The sequence below is a fragment of the Neoarius graeffei genome, chromosome 18 (assembly GCF_027579695.1).
Source record: "Neoarius graeffei isolate fNeoGra1 chromosome 18, fNeoGra1.pri, whole genome shotgun sequence".
Lineage (NCBI taxonomy): Eukaryota > Metazoa > Chordata > Actinopteri > Siluriformes > Ariidae > Neoarius > Neoarius graeffei.
In genome coordinates this window covers 57672868-57697026 of record NC_083586.1, presented here as the reverse complement: position 1 = coordinate 57697026, position 24159 = coordinate 57672868, and the positions used below count along the sequence as shown (strand labels likewise).

The 24159-nt window shown below is 41.9% G+C and overlaps 1 protein-coding gene across 1 annotated transcript in view; it reads left to right on the top strand.

Annotated features, from left to right (window-relative positions):
* The window catches only part of ifngr1 (interferon gamma receptor 1), a 35223-nt gene extending 15503 nt beyond the window's left edge, over positions 1-19720 (top strand). Inside the window, exons 2-7 of the mRNA XM_060899077.1 lie at positions 6163-6280; positions 8288-8463; positions 8566-8714; positions 12154-12307; positions 12397-12539; positions 14838-19720. Coding sequence (XP_060755060.1) covers positions 6163-6280; positions 8288-8463; positions 8566-8714; positions 12154-12307; positions 12397-12539; positions 14838-15140 — 1043 coding nt within the window. The 3' untranslated portion in view covers positions 15141-19720. The remainder of the gene's footprint in view (positions 1-6162; positions 6281-8287; positions 8464-8565; positions 8715-12153; positions 12308-12396; positions 12540-14837) is intronic.
* The last annotated feature ends 4439 nt before the right edge of the window (positions 19721-24159 follow it).

Sequence of the window (24159 nt, the reverse complement as noted above, 5' to 3'; positions counted from 1 at the left end):
CTATTGCAGATTCAGTCTTCCCAGCCTGGTGCAGGGGTACAATTTTGTTTCTGGTGTCCTTTGACAGCTCTTTGGTCTTGGCCATAGTGGAGGTTGGAGTGTGACTGTTTGAGGTTGTGGACAGGTGTATTTTATACTGATAACGAGTTCAAACAGGTGCCATTAATACAGGTAACGAGTGGAGGACAGAGGAGCCTCTTAAAGAAGAAGTTACAGGTCTGTGAGAGCCAGAAATCTTGCTTGTTTGTAGGTGACCAAATACTTATTTTACAGAGGAATTTACCAATTAATTCATTAAAAATCCTAAAATGTGATTTCGTGGATTCTTTCCCCCCATTCTGTCTTTCATAGTTGAAGTGTACCTATGATGAAAATTACAGGCCTCTCTCATCTTTTTAAGTGGGAGAACTTGCACAATTGGTGGCTGACTAAATACTTTTTTGTCCCACTGTATATACCGTGTTCACAGATATAAAAGTTATATACTATTAGCGAGAGAGTCAGTCAGTGTTTGTGCCCCCCCCCCCCGGTTTAAAGGTGTAAATGGTTTGTTCTTCCTTTCCACAGTGATGAATTGTTTCGGCGCTGGCCAGAACGATTTGAAAATCCAATGGAAGATCAAATTATATTCCCACAAACAGTCTTTTGTGATGTGATGGTGTTGGAACAGCCATGTTAAAAGTTCAGCAATAAGTTTGTCCACTTGCATGAAACGTAGAAAGTTATTTCGTGACAACAACTTGCGGCAAATCTGAGGTGATTCATTCATTCTTTTCTTTTTCACCTTTGTTCCGTCTGCCAATCTTGGTTTGTTTGATCGAAACACGGATTATATGATCTTGATGTTTAACCGATGACGCACTTCTCCAGCTGATTGGCACGTGTTTGAGGAAGTGTAGAGTTTCATAACCTGGGCAGTGGCTGAGTCGTTGTTCTGTTGACAAAACGAAGACCGAAAGAAAGACAAACGAAAGGGTTAGATATGCTTTTGAGCTGGCACTCTGATTTGTTGTGGCATCAGTGCTTCAATAAGACCAACCAGACATTCCTACTTTATCTGTGTATAAGGAACACACCCACTTTATTCAAACAGCTGTACAATACACTATATAAAAGACTTAAGCTGTTGCACACAATATATGCAGAACCAAGTGTGTGTGTGTGTGTGTGTGTGTGTTAATCTGCTGTAGTAACAAACGTTTCCAAAATTCCCCTCCGAGATCAGTAAAGTCCACCTGGCAGGATATCTAAAATATTTAGTTCTAAGCAATTTATGTACTAATATTAAGCAAAAAGAGAAAGGAAAACTCTTCACGAAGATGTTATTCTTCATAAACACAAACCTGAAACCAACCTTTTTTTTTTTTTTTTTTCCGTGTTTACTGCGCAGTTTGATTGCTCAAAAATCCTTGTATCAAATCTGATCAGTCAAAAGGTGTTGGCTGATTGTCTGCATCAGCAGCTTTGATGATGCCGCAGGTTTATCATTCAGGGATGAGAATGGGACATTTAAAAAAAACTCTGAAATGCCTGGCTGGTCTAGGGGGCATTTGCCCAATTCACAATCCCCCTTTCCCACACACACACAAACACACACACACATACATCATACATATATATATATATATATATATATATATATATATATATATATATATATATATATATATATATATAAAATTAGTGCTGTCAAGCGATTAAAATATTTAATCGCAATTAATGTCGCGACTGTCATAGTTAACTCGCGATTAATCGCAATTTAATCGCACATTTTTGTCACATGAAAAACCATGTAATTCTCTTATCAGCATAAAAAAGTGAATGGGCTTGCTCACCGTTCGAACTACGGGGGACGGGGGTACTCGGGGGATCCGAGATCCCCTGAAACAGACATGAGATCCCTTGAAAACATGATTTGGGAAATGTTGGGGGGTCTCTAAAATATTGGCAAAATGATGTTTATTGACATAGCAATCGTGTGTAACGGGAAGCATTTGCATATCCGAAGTGAGCGCGCGATGGAGATCCGCGCTCTGAGACAAGCGCAAGCACCCCCCCCCCCCCCCCCCCTCCAAGGGAAAAAAAGGGACCCCCCGAAAATATCGGCATAGTTCGAACACTGGTTGTACCAATGTTTTTTTTTTTTATTTTATTATTTTTTTTATTGCAGAGCATAACACGTCTTGTCACAGCCACTGCAAAGTTGGGCTGGAGCCGCCGATGGGAAAACGAAACCTAAGCTGAGCACCGTGGCTCTTCGGGGGAGAGCAGAGGACTCTGGCTGTGCGGGGCGTGGCATTAGAGTCTAACTGCTATCGTTTTTCTAAGCAAAGTCTCTGTTCCAAGTTCCTGGCAGTTTCAAAAGCTTATGAAAAACCTACATCATGTCACAGAGCATTAATCTCGCGATAAAAAAAATTATCGCCGTTAAAATTGAGTCAAGTTAACGCGATAATAACGCGACATTTTTGACAGCACTAATATATATAAATAATATGAATGTTTAAAACGTTCAATCATTGAATTTGAAAACATTTATAAACTTTTAAGATTATAAATAAAGTTGCAAGGATGGACGGCGGTGGAGCAGACAGAGAGCCGGAAAACTTGTTCCTCCAAAAATATATATTTTTATTTATTCTATTTTCAAAACTTTTCTTAAAATAGTGCAAATATTTACAGTGCGCCAACCAAAGGTTCAAATTGCCAAAAAGAAAACTATACAAACAAAATAAGAAAACACAAAAATAGAGGCTTCAAGTTTGCCAGACTAAATCAAAAAGACCCTGAACAAAACTATTAGTCAGCCAAACCACAGTACCTTCAAACAAGACGTTCCAACCACAACTGAGGCTCTGGAGCTACTGCAGAGCTTACATACCCGCAGCCCCGCCCACAGTTGAGCCCTAATTGCAAAATTAATCAATCAACTAAATAATGACATCCTAAATACAAAATAACAATTTAAAGAAACAAACACAAAATACACAAACATCCAAAATAATTTTCATTAACCAAAAACCCTTCAGTGCATAGTAAAATACGTTTCCCCAACACCAGTAAAACACCCCCGTTAAAATAGTCCGTTCTACCAAACACCCGCGAAACCCCTCCGTAACAAGCCAATGGTACAGTCCCTCGGTTTCTCGCAACAAACAGGAAGTATGTGGAGTTCGCGTGATGAGTTACTAAAAACTGTTTTGTGTTATAAAAATGCTTGAACTAAATAAACTTGACGTTAGAAATAACCGGTTTGTACGTGTGTTTCCTAGACCAGAGACAATGCTTAACAGATGGGAGATGAAAATGCTGAGAAATGTGTGATGCGTTTTACATATGAGTGGAGCCAAACAAATGTTACTAGAATGCTGGTAGGCCTTTCCCTGCACTTGTAACAAATGCTACTCTCGTTAGAAACTATGGCAAACGGTGGAGTATGAAATGCTTGAAAACCAGTAAGACCCATACAGAAAACAGTAATGGAAATGAAGTGCAACTCACAGCGACAGGTCAGCCAAGATGTTTGAACGTTGCTGGCAGATTGCTGCCTGTGCGCTTGCGTGAGAGGTGTGTGCGCGCGAGAGCGTCACGGCTCACTCCGTGACACATCTGTATATCGTGAGCGATAATGGAGGTAACCATAACGATATATTAGATTCCTCCTGACTCTATCTTTGACAATTTAAGTAAAACGTACCTTTGTGCTTTTTTGTTTTGATGTGCTCCTGGATGTTTCTAGCTTCTCTGTTTCCATAATTGATCATATCTGAGCACAGAATACACAGAACCTTTCCCGGCACGGCCACTTTTCGGATATGTTCCGTCAGGCACGTCGTCACAGTTTGTGTCCCTATCTGCACGGTAACGCTACTATCGAGCCATGCCCATCGGAAACGGTTCTTTATCCCGTTCGATTTATCGATTTCCCTGGCACGAGGCTCATTTTTGCGGTCCAAAACTTTCGCCATATTAGCGAAGTAACTTTGAAAACGAACCAAAATAACTAAAACTTAAGAAGTGATCAAAACCGTGTACGTGTAGCTTGTTTCTCCGTGAATTGTAGAAGTGAGATGAAACTAGCACCAAAACGTTGCCGGAAATCGTGGTGAGTTGTCGTTAGCATAAATATTGAAGAAAGCGATGACAATTTCCGTTATCATAGCTGCAACTAATTTTGCGATGAGCGCTGCCGAAAGATGCTGGCGGTCGGTCGGTCCTGCCTGCTTGTGCCACCACAAGCCTCGCCTCGCGCCGACCCCTACACCCCCCCACCCCACCCCCGAAATTTTCTCAACGGATTTACACGTTTCACAAAAATGACATTTTCAGCGGGAAAAACTCGGAATTCCGCAGATCCGCGGAAAATTCTCATCCCTACATTTGTTTTGCATGTAACGATATATTGTGCGACGATATATTGTGCGACGATAAATCACGATACAAATTTGACTGTTTGAATTGATAACTTTTCTCCATCAGGCTGCACAATCTTAGTTTTTCTCTTAATTGTTCAGACAGCAGAGGTACAGTACAATAATATGTTCTTATATGGCATAAGCTGCTTCCGGTAAAATCATGCACTCTGATTGGTTCCTTGGCAAGCAGTATTTTCCCGTAATGCCCATGGGCGATTACAGACTTTCTTTCCAAGGCGCCGGCTTTCAATGTTGCGAAAGAAAACAAACCAAACAAAAAAAAAAATAGATGAACTGAAAATCAATCGAGTCACGGAGTTATTCAGGAAATGAGCAACAAAGAGCATTCAGAAAGCGCCATTTTAAAACCGCGAGCAGTTTATTCTGCATGCATGACTCAACTACGTTACAAATGAGGCGTGACGCTGCTTTCAGTCACGTCATATTATAACGAGCGTCTATTTTAACCTTAGAAATTTTTAAAAAGCCATATAATAAACTCCTTATTAACCTCGCTTGCGAGGTCTTGACAATACGGACCGGCTCGGTCCGTACTGTCAAGACCTCGGTCTGATATTTTCCCGTAAAGGCCTCGCAAGCAAGGTTAATAAGTAGCTAATAATACCTTTACCACAATAAGATAAGGCACAGTATAACAGGAATACATGTGCCTTCACCGTAGGTGGAAGTAACACAGCTCTGATGTTGTGAAAACACACAAAAACAGATCTAAAAGTGGAAAGCTGTTGTGTGATTGGGTACAAATCAATTTAACAAGAAATTCAAGCTCGCTCTTAACAGACTGCTGAAAGATCAAGAAAAGAGAAGCAAATAGAGGTAGTATAAATGTTCAAAAGTTTATTAAGAGAGAGCCTATTTGTTAAACTTTTTTAATAAAGGGAATATTTGTTTAATAGGCGATTTTATATTTTACTCCATTTACAAATGTGGAAAAAAAAAAAGAATGCAAGTTGATGATAAAACTAAATGTTGCATTTGATTCACAATACTTTTTTTTTTCAATAATATCATGAGGAAATTGAATCCTGAACCCAATATTCAGACATGGTGTACGAAGAGAGAGAGAACAATTCCGAATGAATTGATGAGATTCAGGAAGAAGAGCTGAGAGTCTACTGGTGATGTGTAGCTGCTGGAGCACATCAGAGCAGGGTTCCTGCTGTTTGGCCAGAGAGAACGTTACCTGTGATGTCAGACAGAAACGAAACGCAGGATGCAACCGAATTTTCTTTTTCTTCACAGGATATGCAGCAGGTGTATTTTCTTTTCCTGTTTCTAGAACAAATCCAGCTGTTTGCTGAGATGCATGCAGTGTTTTAGGAGGAATAAATGTCCCTGTATGACGTTACTTGAGTGTAAATACTTTAGAGCAGGCTGCAGTGGTGCTGTGTGGAGTATCGTACATGCCAAAGGCCTCTTGATGATCTCACCGAGCACATCAGTGTTTTGCTGGCTGTGTGTCAGAGATGAAGGCGTTCTTTTAAGCATGCAAGGTGCTGAGCTTTACGGTTTCTCCGTAATCAACGTCTTTATTTTAACAAATTCGAGAGAAAGTGAGAGAACCTCTATAACACAACTTGAACCAGCCACTCTAAATGGATTTTCATGAATTAAAAACGGTTAACATTGACCGAGTTGTGATTCACACCCCTTGTGTATCGGCACATCATGTGTTATTCTCTACTCCTGTAACATGACTGACATTTTTCCTCTCGCTGTCTTGAAGTTCCAGCTCCTTTCGACGTGTCTGTAACCTGCGATAGTTATGGAGTCATGGTGCAGTGGATGGCTCAGGGTCTCAGCAAGCAAGCAGAGTTCTTGTTCGAGCTCAGAGGAAACCACGGGTGAGTGAATAAAACACACTCGGCTGGATCTATAGCCGGATGCTCAGATTGTCGAAGCTCTGGTCACTTGACTTTCCAGTCCCAAAAGGTGTGACAACATACCGTAGAGATTTTAGAGATGCTACTTATAAACCCTTTATAGGGGTGTTCACACGGCACATATTTGCATCGATGCTGCACCGATGTATTTTGTTGCGATATATCTTACACCGGTGTAAATTTTGTGGGGCGTTCACACATCACAAACCTTCTTACTAGAGAGAAGCGCGTTAGCACCGGTGCAGCCCCACTTGCGTTCACACGGCAGTTTTTGCGACCGTGCTATACGATAGTAATAATGCGGAAATGAAATATGCGCATGCGTGAAAATGTACTTCCTTTTCCCGGTCGTCATGGCATCACCAAGCGCCGGGAAAACAACGTGGATGAAGACACCAGTGTTGCCAGATACTGCTGACGTTTTCCAGCCCAAAATATGTTAAAATCCGCCAAAATGCACTTAAAACCGCCCAATCTGGCAACACTGGAAGACACGCAGTTGTTGTTGTTGATATTCGCCATTTTGGAAGCGCAAAATACCAGGATGCAAATTATGCAATGCCCGTATGTAATCAACTCTCCTCACGCGTAGCGAGTCTACCCCTGTAGCGTTCAGACGTCCCATTTTATATCAGTGCTGCTCTGCAAACTAGCATTTACCCCGGAGTAAATTTCTTAAACCACCTCCCGAGCAGGGTTAGACTTGCACCGGTTTAAGCAGCTTTCAGGGGCTACACCGCTATAACTTTGTACCGTGTGAACGCTCTACCGGGGCAGCCCCGGTGCTACACCGGAGTAAAAGTTGCTGTGTGAACACCCCTTCTGTTGGAAGATTTTCGTCAGAATGGGCCATTTTATCATTCTACAGCTTATTAGAAGAGTTTAAAGCAAATGCCACTGGCAGAGAAGTGTGATTTGGAAGAATTTGCTTCATGCAAAGGAATGAGAGAGGGATGGATGGAAGGAAAGTGAGTGAGGGATGGACTCTCTTTCCATCCCTCCCTCCCTCACATTGAGGGATGGAGTGAGTGAGTGATAGATATTTCTACTTGGAACTGGTGCTGCAGGGCTCTCCTCGTGTCTGCACTTGTGAAGGTTATATACCAGTGATTTTTTTTTTCTGTCCATATTTAAAATAACAGCCCAAGGATAAAGTTGCCTAATTTGATTATTCTTGAAATGATACACTGCAAAAAATGACATCTTAGCAAGTGCAGATATCTTGAATATAATTTCTCATATTTTTCCTTTTATAAGCTTCAAATCTAGGTTAAAGACCAAGCTGTTTTCAGATGCTTTCTGTTAAATAATTAATATTGTCTTCTTTACATGTTTTATAATCTGTACTTTTACAGTCTCTGCATGTTTCAAATTTTACTTAACTTTTACTCTATTTTATTCTGCTGGTTTTTTTTCCCTCCCTCCCCCTATTTGAACTTCTGCTTCATTTTATTATTTTATTTCTACTATTGTTTAATTCTTATTATATTTCTTCCCATTTATTTTATGTAATTTTATTCTCTATTGTTTACTGTTTTGCTTTTACTTCTGTAAAGCACATTGAACTGCCACTGTGTATGAAATGTGCTATATAAATAAACTTGCCTTGCCTTATAAGATTACCGTAAACCAAATACAGGATTATGAAACCTTTTACTTTATTTGCTAATTTCAAGTCTTGTTCTATTGGCGGATGATAATTTTGCTCATTTTAATGCATCGAGCTTTAGAAATGGGGAAAGTGTAAAGCTTAAAACGAGTACAAACGTCTCGAACTCTGTTTATTAACCTTGTATTTGGTTGATTGTAATCTTATAATAGGAGCAGTAAAAATATTCAAAGATGCTGTCCCTCAGCTTTTGCAGTATAAGGAACTGTATGAATATTAAAACTGCTGAAGGGAAAATGGCTGACCACAAACTTTTATTTATTTTTTTCTTCTTTGTACATCCTTTTTATCCCTCGCAGTGAATTGTATTATAAGCGCACAAAGAATTCTCGATACAACATATCGGACCTGCTGGAGAATACGGCGTACAACCACTTCTTCGTGAAGGTGAAGGCCAAAGACGGCGACAAGGAGTCCACGTTTGCAGAATCACAAAAATTCTCCTTCAGTCCTCACCAACTAGTAAATATCACCTGTAAGTTAATTTTTGGGTTTTTTTTTTTCCCACCATCTTGATTTTTCTTCTCAACACCTAAAGGCTTGAAGGATAAACCCCGCCTCCGTTTTCTGTTCTCAGGTGACCTCGAGTTCCCCCCAGTCCGCCTGATTCCTCAAGACGGGAAGTTGTTTGTAAATTTCACCAACCCTTTGCACCTGTATAGAAAAACGCCTGCTCTACGCAATCTTCAGGAAAACGAACTACTATCTTACACAGTCAATAACAAGGTAGGGGCCAAGAAAATCCGTTCGCATTCCTTTTTCAGCTGAAAAACTCTAAACGGAGTTTGTAGGTTGTCTCGTGTTAAAGGTGACACACATTATACTTTTTCCCCACAAGTTGACACAGTGCCCTGAGGTCTTAATGAAATGTCTGGGACATCCGTCGGTCAAAATGGTACAAGTTTAAAGCCCCACAGTTTCCCTCTCGCTCTAAACAGCTCTGTTCAAAATGGCTGATTTGAGGAAACCCACCGGCCGACTGATCCAGCACGTTTTAATTGTGCGACAGTAACGACGCAGTGTAGTGGTGCTCAAGCTGCCTTTAAGGGGGCGGGATCATTCTAATGAGCTCCGCTTGTGACATACCCGGTGTCTGAAATCGTTCCTGACTCGCTACTATATAGGGCACTATATAGTGAGGATTATTTACACCCTATATAGTGCACTCAAAGTATCCCACAATGCATCACGAAAAGTAGTGTAACAACTGGTCACTAACCAAAGCAATATATCCCATCATGCATTGCCAAGTCTCAAATTTGATTTAATAAAAGGCAGCGGCAAAGAAGAAAGTATTCAGCCTTGATTGAAAAAGAACTGAAAGATGCAGGTACTTTTGTATTGATTAACGTGGGAAATGCGCGCCGTATAATATGGATTTATTATTTTGAAAACCCACCAGCCGACTGATCTGGCACGTTTTAATTGTGTGACAGACTAGTGTCCGAAAGCGTTTTTTCATTTTACCAATTAATTGACTATATAGTCCTCTATATAGTAATTCCCTATATAGGGAGCAGTGAACGAGCGAGCGATTTCGGACACAGGGATAGAAATAGGAGCGGAATCTGACCATCTTGTTGAAGCTCATGTTTTCCAAAATGGGCAGAACAAAAGAAACTGACTTGGGTGTCGTATTTCAGAGTTTGTGGGTCGGTAGGGTTCAGATACCCAAATGTATGTGGACAAGCACTGAAAGCGAGGTGTTTTTTTTTAAATTTATTTATTTTTAAATCACATGTCCCCTTTAGGTGGCACGGTGGTGTAGTGGTTAGCACTGTTGCCTCACAGCAAGAAGGTCCAGGTTCGAGCCCTGTGGCCAGCAAGGGCCTTTCTGTGTGGAGTTTGCATGTTCTCCAGGTGCTCCGGTTTCCCCCACAGTCCAAAGACATGCAGGTTAGGTTAACTGGTGACTCTAAATTGACCGTAGGTGTGAATGGTTGTCCGTGTCTATATGTCAGCCCTGTGATGACCTGGCGACTTGTCCAGGGTGTACCCCGCCTTTCACCTGTAGTCAGCTGTCAGCTGGGATAGGCTCCAGCTTGCCTGTGACCCTGTAGAACAGGATAAAGTGGCTACGGATGATGAGATGAGATGTCCACTTTAGAAGACAAAGGCCTCACACCACCAATGTCTTTGTGGTAAAAACCTTGCTTCTGAATATAGTGGTTGTTGCTTTGTCCCCATACTGTTAAGTCAAGTTTATTTCTCTAGCGCTTTTAACAATAAACATTGTCGCAAAGCAGCTTTACAGAATTTGAACGACTTAAATTTTGTCCCTAATCTATCCCCAATGAGCAAGCCTGTGGCGACGGTGGCAAGGAAAAACTCCCTCAGACGACATGAGGAAGAAACCTCGAGAGGAACCAGACTCAAAAGGGAACCCACCCTCATTTGGGCAACAACAGACAGCATGACTATAACATTAACAGTTTTAACATGAAGACAGTTTCGTTGATGTTGTAACTCTTCATGACAACTGCAGTCCTAAAGTTAGCAAGTCAACTGTAGTCCTCAGCCATAAAAGCATTACTGTAAGAGTCCAGAGCGTCCTCCAGGTGTAACCCTCATGGGGCCGCCCTCCACAGGAGCGATGCGATAAAACTCCAACCAGACACAGGGCACCAGGATGGATCAAGCAGGTCCGAGGGGCAGAAGAGGCCAGCATCTCAATCCCAGGACCAACATGTAACTCAGAGGGACAGATTTGGGGGGGGAGAGGGAGAAAACACAGGTTGTTAGGTATGCCCAATGTCACCTGAATAAGTAGGAACAGTATACATATTGCACTGAGTACAAGCAGGGACTCCGGCAACTAACTATGACAGCATAACTAAAAGGGGAGAGATGGATCAGGTGGAGAAAGAGTGAATGATGAAAAATGTGGGTGATTGGGGGGGCGTTCCAGTACTCCCATACTCTAAACTCCATAACCCCTTTCTACCCAGACCTTTTTGGGGTGAATAAGGGGCAGCTGCCTGGATGCTGGACTCAAACTCTACCACAAGGGAACGCAGTTAGATGGTGCATTGCCACTCGTATCCGTGCAATTTGGCTGGGGTTTGAGCCAACAACCTCCTGACTCGGAGACAAAGTTCATCCAGATTTGATACGAATAAGGTCCAGGATTCAATTCATCTCGATCTGCTTCTGAATATAGTGGTTGTTGCTTTGTCCCCATACTGTTAAGTCAAGTTTATTTGTACAGCGCTTTTAACAATAAACATTGTCGCAAAGCAGCTTTACAGAATTTGAACGACTTAAAACATGAGCTAATTTTGTCCCTAATCTATCCCCAATGAGCAAGCCTGTGGCGACGGTGGCAAGGAAAAACTCCCTCAGATGACATGAGGAAGAAACCTCGAGAGGAACCAGACTCAAAAGGGAACCCACCCTCATTTGGGCAACAACAGACAGCATGACTATAACATTAACAGTTTTAACATGAAGACAGTTTCGTTGATGTTGTAACTCTTCATGACAACTGCAGTCCTAAAGTTAGCAAGTCAACTTGAAAAATGTGGGTGATTGGGGGGGCGTTCCAGTACTCCCATATTCTAAACTCCATAACCCCTTTCTACCCAGACCTTTTTGGGGTGAATGAGGGGTAGCTGCCTGGATGCTGGACTCAAACTCTACCACAAGGGAACGCAGTTAGATGGTGCATTGCCACTCGTATCCTTGCAATTTGGCTGGGGTTTGAGCCAACAACCTCCTGACTCAGAGACAAAGTTCATCCAGATTTGATACGAATAAGGTCCAGGATTCAATTCATCTCGATCTGGCTTGTATTTGTACTCAATCTAAGGTAGCCACTGTAGCTAGCTAGCTAACGCACTTTGTTTTAAAATTGTAAACAGTGGGCCTTGTAGCATTAGAAGCCAAGAACTATTTAGGATCAAGTTAACCCTTCAAAGAACCACCTTTTCTAAGAGCGTATGTATTAAATCTTTTTGTTGCACAAACTTCTAAATTATTACTTTCAGTTAATACCTAGAAACAGTCAGTGCTATTGTATTTGGTACACTCTTGGTAAAAATGGTTTTTGATGGGTTCTTATGCTCCTGGGACCTTACAGTGTTGTAGGGTGGAGTACTACATGCAGTCTCTGAGTCGCCCCAAAGAACACAGCAGGTCAATAACATTCATTTTTTTCTCCTTACAGATGTCATCGTGTTTCCTCAAGTCTCTTACATGTGAAACCAATGTGTCATTCCCAAAAGAGCAAAAGAAGTATTGCGTCACACTCGGAGGATGGATCAGACAAACTCGGGTAGTGACAAAAGAGCGTTACTGTTACGAGGGCACCCTTCATCCTGGTAAGAGCACGTTCTGATGCGAACAGTGACTGACTGAATTCTCATTGTTCAAATCCTATATTACTATCTCCACTTTGGCTCTTCCTCAGGTCCACCTGTCACCGTGTACCTCATCCCAGTCGCGGTGGCTTTTGCAGCGTTTCTCATTTTGGTATTGGCCACTGTGTTTCTCAGTAAGAAAGTCATAAAGCGCATCAATGAAGAAATCCTTTCCAACTTCCCACCATTTCTGGTAAGTTTTGATGTAATCAGTTCGTAGTAATACCGATGATGCGCAAGAAAGTTTCCAAATGCTGGGGAAGTTGTGAGGAGATGATGTCGCAACCAGGTGCACAAGAGCTTGATTTTTAACTGTTTACTGAGAGGAAGTGAGGCAAGAAACTAGCTGAACCAGTCATTTCTAACCCTTGATCCTGGAATACCCCTGCTTTTATACATCTATGCCAGTTCCTGAAAATGAGTTGGATCAGATGTTTGAGATGTAAAAACAACAAAATATACAAGGCAGGGGTAACAAATCCCACCGTCAGGGAACCACTGGTATAAAAGTGGCACTAGATTCACCATGTCTCAGATGGACACGTGCTGTAAAGTCCTTGTTAATTATGCTTGAGTTTTGGTTTAGCGGGAGTGAATTGGATAGGTCATGTGTTCGACACTTATGGGCCACCATATTGAGGTATTTCACCCACGTGACCAAGTCATGTGATGCTGCCATTTTGGACGGCACGGCTCGAATCAGTTTGAATGCGAGGAAGGCGACAAAAGAAAAAGGAGCGAGATGCAGAAAACACCTTCACTATCCAGCGACACGGCGAGCAGAGGGAGAGGTATTTGCAAAAATTGAGGTTAGCAGGCTTAGAGAACGACGTTTACCTGCTTCCACCAGGATTGTTCACTGACGTACGGAAGTACACGAAGCCCTCGTCTTTACCTGACTTCGGCCCACATGATCTGTATACCTATGTCGTTAAAAACCCATCGCCATACACAGGTATTGATCTGAAAGCGTACAAGAGTTTGGATGCCTAAAAATATTTTGTCAGGCTGGGTAACATGCCTACATCAGCGGGTCGTCCCTGGAGCCGGTGGTCGCCGTCTTATTACAGCTAAGGTTTGTTCACATTTTCATTTACTTTCGGTCCTCAGGATAAACAAAATGTCATTGAAATAACTTCTTAGTCTGTTGAGACATGGCCCGTTATAAATTTGCTGTTATCAGGCAATGACCAAGAACTGTATTATTAGGGTTGGTGTCTGTGTTGTAGCAGTGCACTAGCAGCTAGCTGTTAGCACTAGCTAATGTCAACAACAGTAGCTGGTATGTTACTGTAGCAATGTTTACGTTCAGTCATTTGGATGACTGTTAAAACCTTTCAGTCTCAAGTTTTTCCTTTACTGTATTTACTGAGCTAGCGCGCTCGGGCAAGCTGGGAGCTAGCGTGCGCTAGCTCCCCGGCGGCCGGCGCGCGCTAGCTCCCTGGCGGCCGGCGCGCGCTAGCTCAGTAAACTAGTAAATCCAGTAAAGGAAAAACTTGAGACTGAAAGGTTTTAACAGTCATCCAAATGACTGAACGTAAACATTGCTACAGTAACATACCAGCTACTGTTGTTGACATTAGCTAGCTTGACGTTCAAAATGGCGGACACCGGGGCGTCACGTGACCCTGTGACGTCAGGTGAAATACCTCAATATACAGTGGCACCTGGCAAGGGGTGGGATATATTCGGCAGCAAGAAAAGAGAAGAGTCAGTTCTTGAAGTTGATGTGTTGGAAGCAGGAAAAATGGGCAAGCGTAAGGATCCGAGCACTTTTTGACAAACGGTGATGGCGAGATGACTGGGTCTGACTGATTGAGCATCTCCAAAATGGCACATCTTGTGGGGTGTTCCAAGGCTCCAAAGGACAACTGGTGAACCGGCGGCAGTGTCGAAGGTTGGCCCATATGTTCCAGTCCCACAGAAGAGCTACTGGAGCACAAACTGCTGAAAAAGTTAATGTGGCTGAAACAGAAAGGTGTCAGGATTCACTTTTTCAGCAGTTTGTGCTCTTCTGTAGGATTGGGCTATCCTTCGTGCCCCGTGCAAATCAATGACCCTGTCGCCAGTTCACCGGTTGTCCTTTGGATCCTTGGAGCACTTTTGGTCGGTACTAACCACTGCATACGCCACAAGATGTGCCATTTTGGAGATTCTCAGTCAAACCCAGTCATCTCGCCCTTGTCAAAGTCGTTCAGATCCTTACGCTCGCCCATTTTTCCTGCTTCCAACACATCAACTTCAAGAACTGACCGTTCTCTTTCTTGCTGCCGAATATATCCTCGTTGTAATGAGAGAATCGATGTTAATGCGGTGTATGACATTCACCTAGCTCTAGCATAAATACTGACATCAGAATGAATCAGTCGAAAGTACAAACTATACCACAGCGATTGTGAGAGACACTGGCAGACTTGCTGTTCTACATTCTTGGCGTGTCACACTTTATTTTTTTTTCCGCCCTGTGCTAAATTCTTTTCTGCATTAACAGGAGGATAAGAAGAAGCCACGCACTTCCCTGTTCATACCTGTCGACCCAGAGCTGGACCCCATGATCGTCAACATCATACCGACTGTGATAACCCCCCTAGACAGTATTCCCTGCTCACAAGAAAGCTCCGCTGCCTACAGTGACGAGCTCTCCGACTGCTCCAAGAACATGCTGGAAAGCTCTGCAAGCAGCGAACTTTGCCACGACCAGTCGAACGAGTATGGGACCGGAGCAGATCTTTCGAGCAGTGGCTTTTCTTCGGGTTACGACCAGCCACATGTGTTCATATCTACAAGTTCTTAAGACATGGCGAAAAGCTATACAAGTTGATACGGGTCATCAGGCGATAAGATGCACGAAAGAATGTAAATAATGTGAACAGTCAGATATACATCAGGCGACTCTCTTTTAAAGTGCAGTAATATTTGATCTGAAGTAGACCAGCTGGACTGAACATTCTTAGTACGTGTACAACACCCATACATCCTCCTGCTGTTTTATGCAGCTACAAATCAAGAGCTTCAGTTAATGTTCACTTCAAACATCAGACTGGGAAGACGTGTGATGGGTGTTGGTTTGAGCATTTCAGAAACTGCTGCTCATCTCCTGGGGTTTACAGAGAGGAGTGGGGACAAATGCCTTGTGGCTAAGAGAGGCCCAGATTCATGGTTCAAGGTTTTTTGTTTTTTTTTTGGGGGGGGGGGAGAGAAGGAAGGATATAGTAACTCGTATCACTCTTTACAACTGTGGTAGGCAGAAAACCACCTTGGGTTCCACTCCTGCAGCGCAAAAACACGTTCCTACTAAAGGGGCCACTAATGCTGAGTATCAGGGTTCTCAGTAGGGCTGTGCTCGTTTGCCATCAGTTGCTTACGATATCGTACCATATATATCGAGTTAAACGATGTCTTTTAATGTATTGTAAGCAGAGGGCGCAAATACGTTTGGCGCCAAAATTATTCAATCAATGAGTCTCGCGACAAGGCCATGGAGACATGGGGGACGTAATTAGCAGCGTCTGTAGCAGAGTGCCTAATTTCTAGTGCGCATGCCCTGAGTAACTGGAAGCGCCATTTGTAAATAAAAACGTTTTTGGTTGGAACAGGTTGCAAGCGTCGATTTCTGGCATGAAACATGCTTTAAATCAAGTGAAAATTGATGACAACCTGCTACAGAACCGGGAGATATGCATGAAATACAGTTGTGTTCAAAATAATAGTGTGTTTAAAAATGTGAGTAAAGCTCAAAATCCTTTAATAGTTTTTATTTCCATGCATTGGGAACACTGCACATTATATTCTACATCAAAACATGAAGAAAAATGAACATTGGGTTGTTCAAAAAAATAGCAGTGTCTGCATTTTTCATTACAAACTCCAAATATTGACTGTATAAACTGAAAAAATCTTAAGGATTTAGCATTCCTGTGAATCACTAAACTAATATTTAGTTGCATAACCACGGTTTCTGAGAACTTCTGGCACCTGTGAACAGGTATTCCAGCCCAGGATGATTTGACAACATTCCACAATTCTTCTGCATTTCTTGGTTTTGCCTCAGAAACAGCATTTTTGATGTCACCCCACAAGTTTTCTATCGGATTAAGGTCCGGGGATTGGGCTGGCCACTCCATAACTTTCATTTTGTTGGTCTTGAACCCTGATGCTGCTCACTTACTGGTGTGTTTGGGGTCGTCGTCTTGTTGAAACACCCATTTCAAGGGCATTTCCTCTTCAGCATAAGGCAACATGACCTCCTCAAGTATTCTGATATATGCAAACTGATCCATGATCCCTGGTATGCGATAAATGGGCCCAACATCACAGTAAGAGAAACATCCCCATATCATGATGCTTGCACCACCATGCTTCACTGTCTTCAGAGTGTACTGTGGCTTGAATTCAGTGTTTGGGGGTTGTCTGAAAAACTGTCTGCGGCTCTTGGACCCAAAAAGAACATTTTTACTTTCATCAGTCCACAAGATGTTTTTCCATTTCTCTTTAGGCCAGTCGATGTGTTCTTTGGCAAATTGTATCCTCTTCAGCACGTCTTTTTTTTTTTTAACAGTGGAACTTTGCGGGAGCTTCTTGCCGATAGATTAGCTTCACACAGGCATCTTCTGATTGTCACAGTACTCACAGGTAACTTCAGACCGTCTTTGATCACCCTGGAGCTGATCATTGGCTGAGTCTTTGCCATTCTGGCTATTCTTTGATCCATTCGAATGGTAGTCTTCTGTTTTCTTCCACGCCTCTCTGGCTTTGCTGTCCATTTTAAAGCACTGGAGATCATTTTAGCCGAGCAGCCCATCATTTTCTGCACTTCTTTACAGTATACGGTTTACCTCTCCAATCAACGTTTTAATCGAAGCATGCTGTTCTTCTGAACAATGTCTGGAACGACCCATGTTTCTCAGGTTTTCAGAGAGAAATGGATGTACAACATGTGCTGGCTTCATCCTTAAATTAGGGCCACCTGATTGACAATGAATGACCTCACTAATTAAACTCCACACTGCTATTATTTTGAACACGCCCCTTTCACTTAATTATTCGATTACACAGACTCAGGAGCATGCATATCATGAATGTTGGGTCTGTTGGTTTTCTATGACTCTACTACACCTACTGGTAAATTATTTGCCATGTAGTAATATAATTTCCACCAAAAACAGTGATTTGATCTGGTTAGTCGTGTTGGACTGCTATTATTTTGAACACAAGTGTATATGGGATTTTCAAGTGAGTAAACGATATCGTATCGTACCCCCGAAAATCGTGAGCACAGCCCTAGTTCTCAAGAGCCAAATGAAACCCTGCAAAACACGTGGTTATGATCTGCAAAGTACCCAAGCCACAACCTAGGAGATAGACATAAGACTACTAGTCAGATCTTTTCCAAAATATAAGCTCTGTATTAAACTTAAACGCTACTTCAATGGCTATTTGCTTACGATTTCTTAAGTTATATTTGTCGTGCCATGGGATTTTTGTACCACGTGCTCCGTTTACAGAACGCGTACGATATACTGCACCGTTTGTTTTCGCCGGCTGATCCAGTAACAAACGAATAATCGCCTCATGAGCGCCCCCTACGGGATAAGCCAGTATCTCACTGGGCTGCACCAAATTGCGAACGTCATTTGCGGGGCTTCTCAATTTCCCTCGAAATAGTCGCTGGTGTCGCCAAGCCGTCGCAAGTGTATCTCACTGGGCCGCGACAAAATATGTGAAAATTGTCGCCAATTTGTGTATTTTATCACAATTGTTGTCGCAGCCCAATGAGATACCACCCGTACGTTTACCGCTCATCACCGCATAATGACATTTCGAGTTGTAGTGAAAGTGTGTCGATCATGCGAGCGCAGTTTTTGCGCAACATTCGCCAATAATCTCGACGTTCTGGATCATCTGTAGTCAGTGCCTGGAAAATGAACCATTTTGGGTTATACACACATTTAATGTCAGATTTACAGCAAGATCCCTCAGTCCAAGTTCACCGTGGTTTATTTTTCCTGCACACGGAGGCTCGGGAGTGTAGTGTAATGCAGCAGGTAGAACTCAATCTATAATCTGGTAGAGGTTATATAAAGTGGTGCTGCAGCCTGTAGGTAATGTCCAAGGCAAGTCTGAGAAGCAGGTATACATGTCAGAAGCAAGCTAGAGCATGTCAAGATACTGAAAACATTCCACCGTTGCCTTTATTTATATACGGGTGATTATTCTTCGGGTACGGTTTTTGTTTAAGGAATTTGTATTACTGGAGTAGCAGTGCATTTTTGTACTCTGTGTCATGTTGCCATTTTGTTTTTGCTACAGATTTATTAATAATTATTTTCAGAAGGTTAATAACCAGTTTTTCACACTGGGCCTTCAAATCTATCCGGGCTTAGAACCAGCGCCAAGTCTGCACTGTCTTGTACAACCCCAGAGGAAACTCCACACCCTTGTCGGCCATGGGGTTCGAACTTGGAACCTTCCTACTGTAAGACAACAGTGCTGGCCACCATATCAGGCTGCTGAAGCTCTGTATCGTAGATAACTTGAAGAGACACCTGAATGTGAACGTCAGCTCTGTAATCTAAATGGGTGCGGTTTTACGACGGAGATTAAAATAGGGACAGGGGTCACACAGCAGGGCCTTTGAGCACGGAGCAAACCGGCATGAAGATGAAGGAAAAGCATTCGCTTTCAATCTGGGAACGCAAAACACGGACGAATCCCGTCCGTCTCGAAGGTTCAGAAAAACGTTTACCTCTACACTCTGGGGGTTGGGATTGAGAGAGCTTTGTGTATCGATATTGGAAAAGGAAAAAATCGCCTCGCACTGCCACACATGCACCGTTACCATAGCAACACTCGAGCTAGTTTTGGCTAAAACCTCAAGCTACACGTTAAAGCACGTTATTACTACAGATTTTTTTTTTTAACTTTCATTTCAGAAGGTTAATAACCAGTTTACATTGGGACACCAAGTGCTCTACATCTCCAAAAGCTCCATCTCAAACCCTACAGAGGCATTTCGCAGTCAACGAGCCGCCCAAGATGATACGGGTCACTCTCAATACAATAACCAGCGAACTATTCAAATTGTGACTAATAAAAGGTATTTTTGTACTGAATAACCAATAATTCTCTTGTGTAAATATGGTGCAATTACTTTTCACTACAGTTATGAAGTGTCATTGGTATCACATTAATATTATTCTAGCAAACCCCCCCCCAATAAACATTTACTGTAAAAAGTTCTATTCACAGAGTAATTTATAGCGGGCGAAGGAAGACTCACCTGGTGCTGGCTGAAATGGACACTCGTTCTTCTGAACATTGACCTGAAAGCACTTATTTATTACTTGTTTTCAATAAACACCAAATGACATGAAATGCAGTGTTAAATATTTCTTTTAGAATTACATTTAGTATAAACAGGAACTCGTGCAGTCTGATTGGTCAAGAAATTCCAACTATCGCTCGATGAGCGACTCGGCAAAATGGCGGCCGATTGCTCGGTCACGGTAAGTGAGGAAGAATTACAAATGATGAAAGAAAACGCTGTTCCTAAAATTAAAGATGCTCTGAAGTTTGGTCTAGAACTATTGAAAGTTAAGATGGGATTCACTTTATCGATTTCACAACAATGTGACACAAGTCACTTGAAATAAGTTTTTTTTTTTTAAATAAATCACCTGTGCATTTATACTAAAAACAATTACCCATCTCAGGCTTGGTGAAGATCAGTGATTAATAACCTTGACTTCACCTTCGGCGAATAATTGTGAAATAGTTGTCGCCACAAAAGGAGTCCAGTGTAGCAGAGTGTGACGGACCCACAATTTTGCTTTAAATACTTTACATATAAATGTATCCATCACCAAAATATCCTACTGTAAAACATTATGACTTCATCGGCCAAATAATTGTGTATTAACTTCAAAGTTTCCAGCTGATTTTCTGGTACGTTGATCATACCTTAAACCTTTTCACTAATATCTCAAGATCGGCTCCACCAAATTTAACAAATGACTCGTAAAGATAACTAACTTTAGATTTAGATTATCCAATAAAACAATTTTTTTTTAAACTACGACTAACTGGACTCATTTTGTGGTGACACGCCCATATCATTAAAACATTCTCTTAATTTACATCAGAAAGGAACCATCAGGGCCTCCTTGGTGTTCACAGAAGGCGCAAACATACAGTTAGGTCCATATATATTTGGACACTGACACAAATTTTGTTTTTTTACCTGTTTACTGAAACATATTCAAGTTATAGTTACAGTGGGGCAAAAAAGTATTTAGTCAGTCACCAATTGTGCAAGTTCTCCCAATTAAAAAGATGAGAGGCGCCTGTAATTTTCATCATAGGTACACTTCAACTATGAGAGACAGAATGAGAAAAAAAATCCAGAAAATCACATTGTCTGATTTTAAAATAATTTATTTGCAAATTATGGTGGAAAATAAGTATTTGGTCAATAACAAAAGTTCATCTCAATACTTTGTTATATACCCTTTGTTGGCAATGACAGAGGTCAAACATTTTCTGTAAGTCTTCACAAGGTTTTCACACACTGTTGCTGGTATTTTGGCCCATTCCTCCATGCAGATCTCCTCTAGAGCAGTGATGTTTTGGGGCTGTCGCTGGGCAACACGAACTTTCAACTCCCTCCAAAGATTTTCTATGGGGTTGAGATCTGGAGACTGGCTAGGCCACTCCAGGACCTTGAAATGCTTCTTACGAAGCCACTCCTTCGTTGCCCAGGTGGTGTGTTTGGGAGCATTGTCATGCTGAAAGACCCAGCCACGTTTCATCTTCAATGCCCTTGCTGATGGAAGGAGGTTTTCACTCAAAATCTCACGATACATGGCCCCATTCATTCTTTCCTTTACACGGATCAGTCGTCCTGGTCCCTTTGCAGAAAAACAGCCCCAAAGCATGATGTTTCCACCCCCATGCTTCACAGTAGGTATGGTGTTCTTTGGATGCAACTCAGCATTCTTTCTCCTCCAAACACGACAAGTTGAGTTTTTACCAAAAAGTTCTATTTTGGTTTCATCTGACCATATGACATTCTCCCAATCCTCTTCTGGATCATCCAAATGCTCTCTAGCAAACTTCAGATGGGCCTGGACATGTACTGGCTTAAGCAGGGGGACACGTCTGGCACTGCAGGATTTGAGTCCCTGGCGGCGTAGTGTGTTACTGATGGTAGCCTTTGTTACTTTGGTCCCAGCTCTCTGCAGGTCATTCACTAGGTTCCCCCATGTGGTTCTGGGATTTTTGCTCACCGTTCTTGTGATCATTTTGACCCCACAGGGTGAGATCTTGCATGGAGCCCCAGATCGAAGGAGATTATCAGCGGTCTTGTATGTCTTCCATTTTTTAATAATTGCTCCCACAGTTGATTTCTTCACACCAAGCTGCTTACCTATTGCAGATTCAGTCTTCCCAGCCTGGTGCAGGTCTACAATTTTGTTTCTGGTGTCCTTTGACAGCTCTTTGGTCTTGGCCATAGTGGAGTTTGGAGTGTGACTGTTTGAGGTTGTGGACAGGTGTCTTTTATACTGATAACGAGTTCAAACAGGTGCCATTAATACAGGTAATGAGTGGAGGACAGAGGAGCCTCTTAAAGAAGAAGTTACAGGTCTGTGAGAGCCAGAAATCTTGCTTGTTTGTATGTGACCAAATACTTATTTTACCGAGGAATTTACCAATTAATTCATTAAAAATCCTACAATGTGATTTCGTGGATTCTTTCCCCCCATTCTGTCTCTCATAGTTGAAGTGTACCTATGATGAAAATTACAGGCCTCTCTCATCTTTTTAAGTGAGAGAACTTGCACAATTGGTGACTGACTAAATACTTTTTTGCCCCACTGTATATGATGGACATGGACATAAAGTCCAGACTTTCAGCTTTCATTTGAGGGTATCCACACTAAAATTGGATGAAGGGTTTAGGAGTTTCAGCTCCTTAACATGTGCCACCCTGTTTTTAAAGGGACCAAAAGTAATTGGACAGTTGACTCAAAGGCTATTTCATGGGCAGGTGTGGGGAATTCCTTCATTATGTCATTCTCAATTAAGCAGATAAAAGGCCTGGAGTTGATTTGAGGTGTGGTGCTTGTATTTGGAAGATTTTGCTGTGAAGAAAACATGCGGTCAAAGGAGCTCTCCATGCAGGTGAAACAAGCCATCCTTAAGCTGCGAAAACAGAAAAAACCCATCCGAGAAATTGCTACAATATTAAGAGTGGCAAAATCTACAGTTTGGTACATCCTGAGAAAGAAAGAAAGCACTGGTGAACTCATCAATGCAAAAAGACCTGGACACTCACAGAAGACAACAGTGGTGGATGATCGCAGAATAATTTCCATGGTGAATAGAAACCCCTTCACAACAGCCAACCAAGTGAACAACACTCTCCAGGAGGTAGGCGTATCAATATCCAAATCTACCATAAAGAGAAGACTGCATGAAAGTAAATACAGAGGGTTCACTGCACGGTGCAAGCCACTCATAAGCCTCAAGAATAAAAAGGCTAGATTGGACTTTGCTAAAAAACATCTAAAAAAGCCAGCACAGTTCTGGAAGAACATTCTTTGGACAGATGAAACCAAGATCAACCTTGACCAGAATGATGGAAAGAAAAAAGTATGGCAAAGGCGTGGTACAGCTCATGATCCAAAGCATACCACATCATCTGTAAAACACGGCAGAGGCAGTGTGATGGCTTGGGCATGCATGGCTGCCAGTGGCACTGGGTCACTAGTGTTTATTGATGATGTGACACAGGACAGAAGCAGCCGGATGAATTCTGAGGTATTCAGAGACAGACTGTGTGCTCAAATGCAGCCAAACTGATTGGTCGGCGTTTCATAATACAGATGAACAATGACCCAAAACATAAAGCCAAAGCAACCCAGGAGTCTATTAAAGCAAAGAAGTGGAATATTCTTGGATGGCCAAGTCAGTCACCTGATCTCAACCCAATTGAGCATGCATTTCACTTGTTAAAGACTAAACTTCAGACAGAAAGGCACACAAACAAACAGCAACTGAAAACCGCTGCAGTAAAGGCCTGGCAGAGCATTAAAAAGGAGGAAACACAGTGTCTGGTGATGTCCATGAGTTCAAGACTTCAGGCAGTCATTGCCAACAAAGGGTTTTCAACCAAGTATTAGAAATGAACATTTTATTTACAATTATTTAATTTGTCCAATTACTTTTGAGCCCCTGAAATGAAGGGATTGTGTTTAAAAAATGCTTTAGTTCCTCACATATTTATGCAATCATTTTGTTCAACCCACTGAATTAAAGCTGAAAGTCTGAACTTCGACTGCATCTGAATTGTTTTGTTCAAAATTCATTGTGGTAATGTACAGAACCAAAATTAGAAAAATGTTGTCTCTGTCCAAATATTTATGGACCTAACTGTATAATCAATTCAAATTTTATCTTTAATTTCTTTTTTTTTTTAATGTATAATTATTCTCTTCTAACTCAGCCTCGTTTTCTATCAAATGTGCTTCAGAAATGAAAGGACTACTGTCCTGAAAACATTAAAATTGAGTTATCCGATAAGAGGAGATTGTTTTTGTTGTCTCTAGGCTGAGAAAAGTTTAGACGTGCTCACTCATTGGTTCGGATCAGATTTTAATTTATAGTCAGCAGGACCAAAAATTTATCGACCTAGGCCTTCTCGAAGGCCAACGCGAGCTTAACCGCGAGTCAGTACAGCAGTGAAGTCATGTTCCAGCCGGTGTAGCATTCATCAGTAGGTGTTAGTGAATACTAATAAAGCAGTCAAGCCAGTA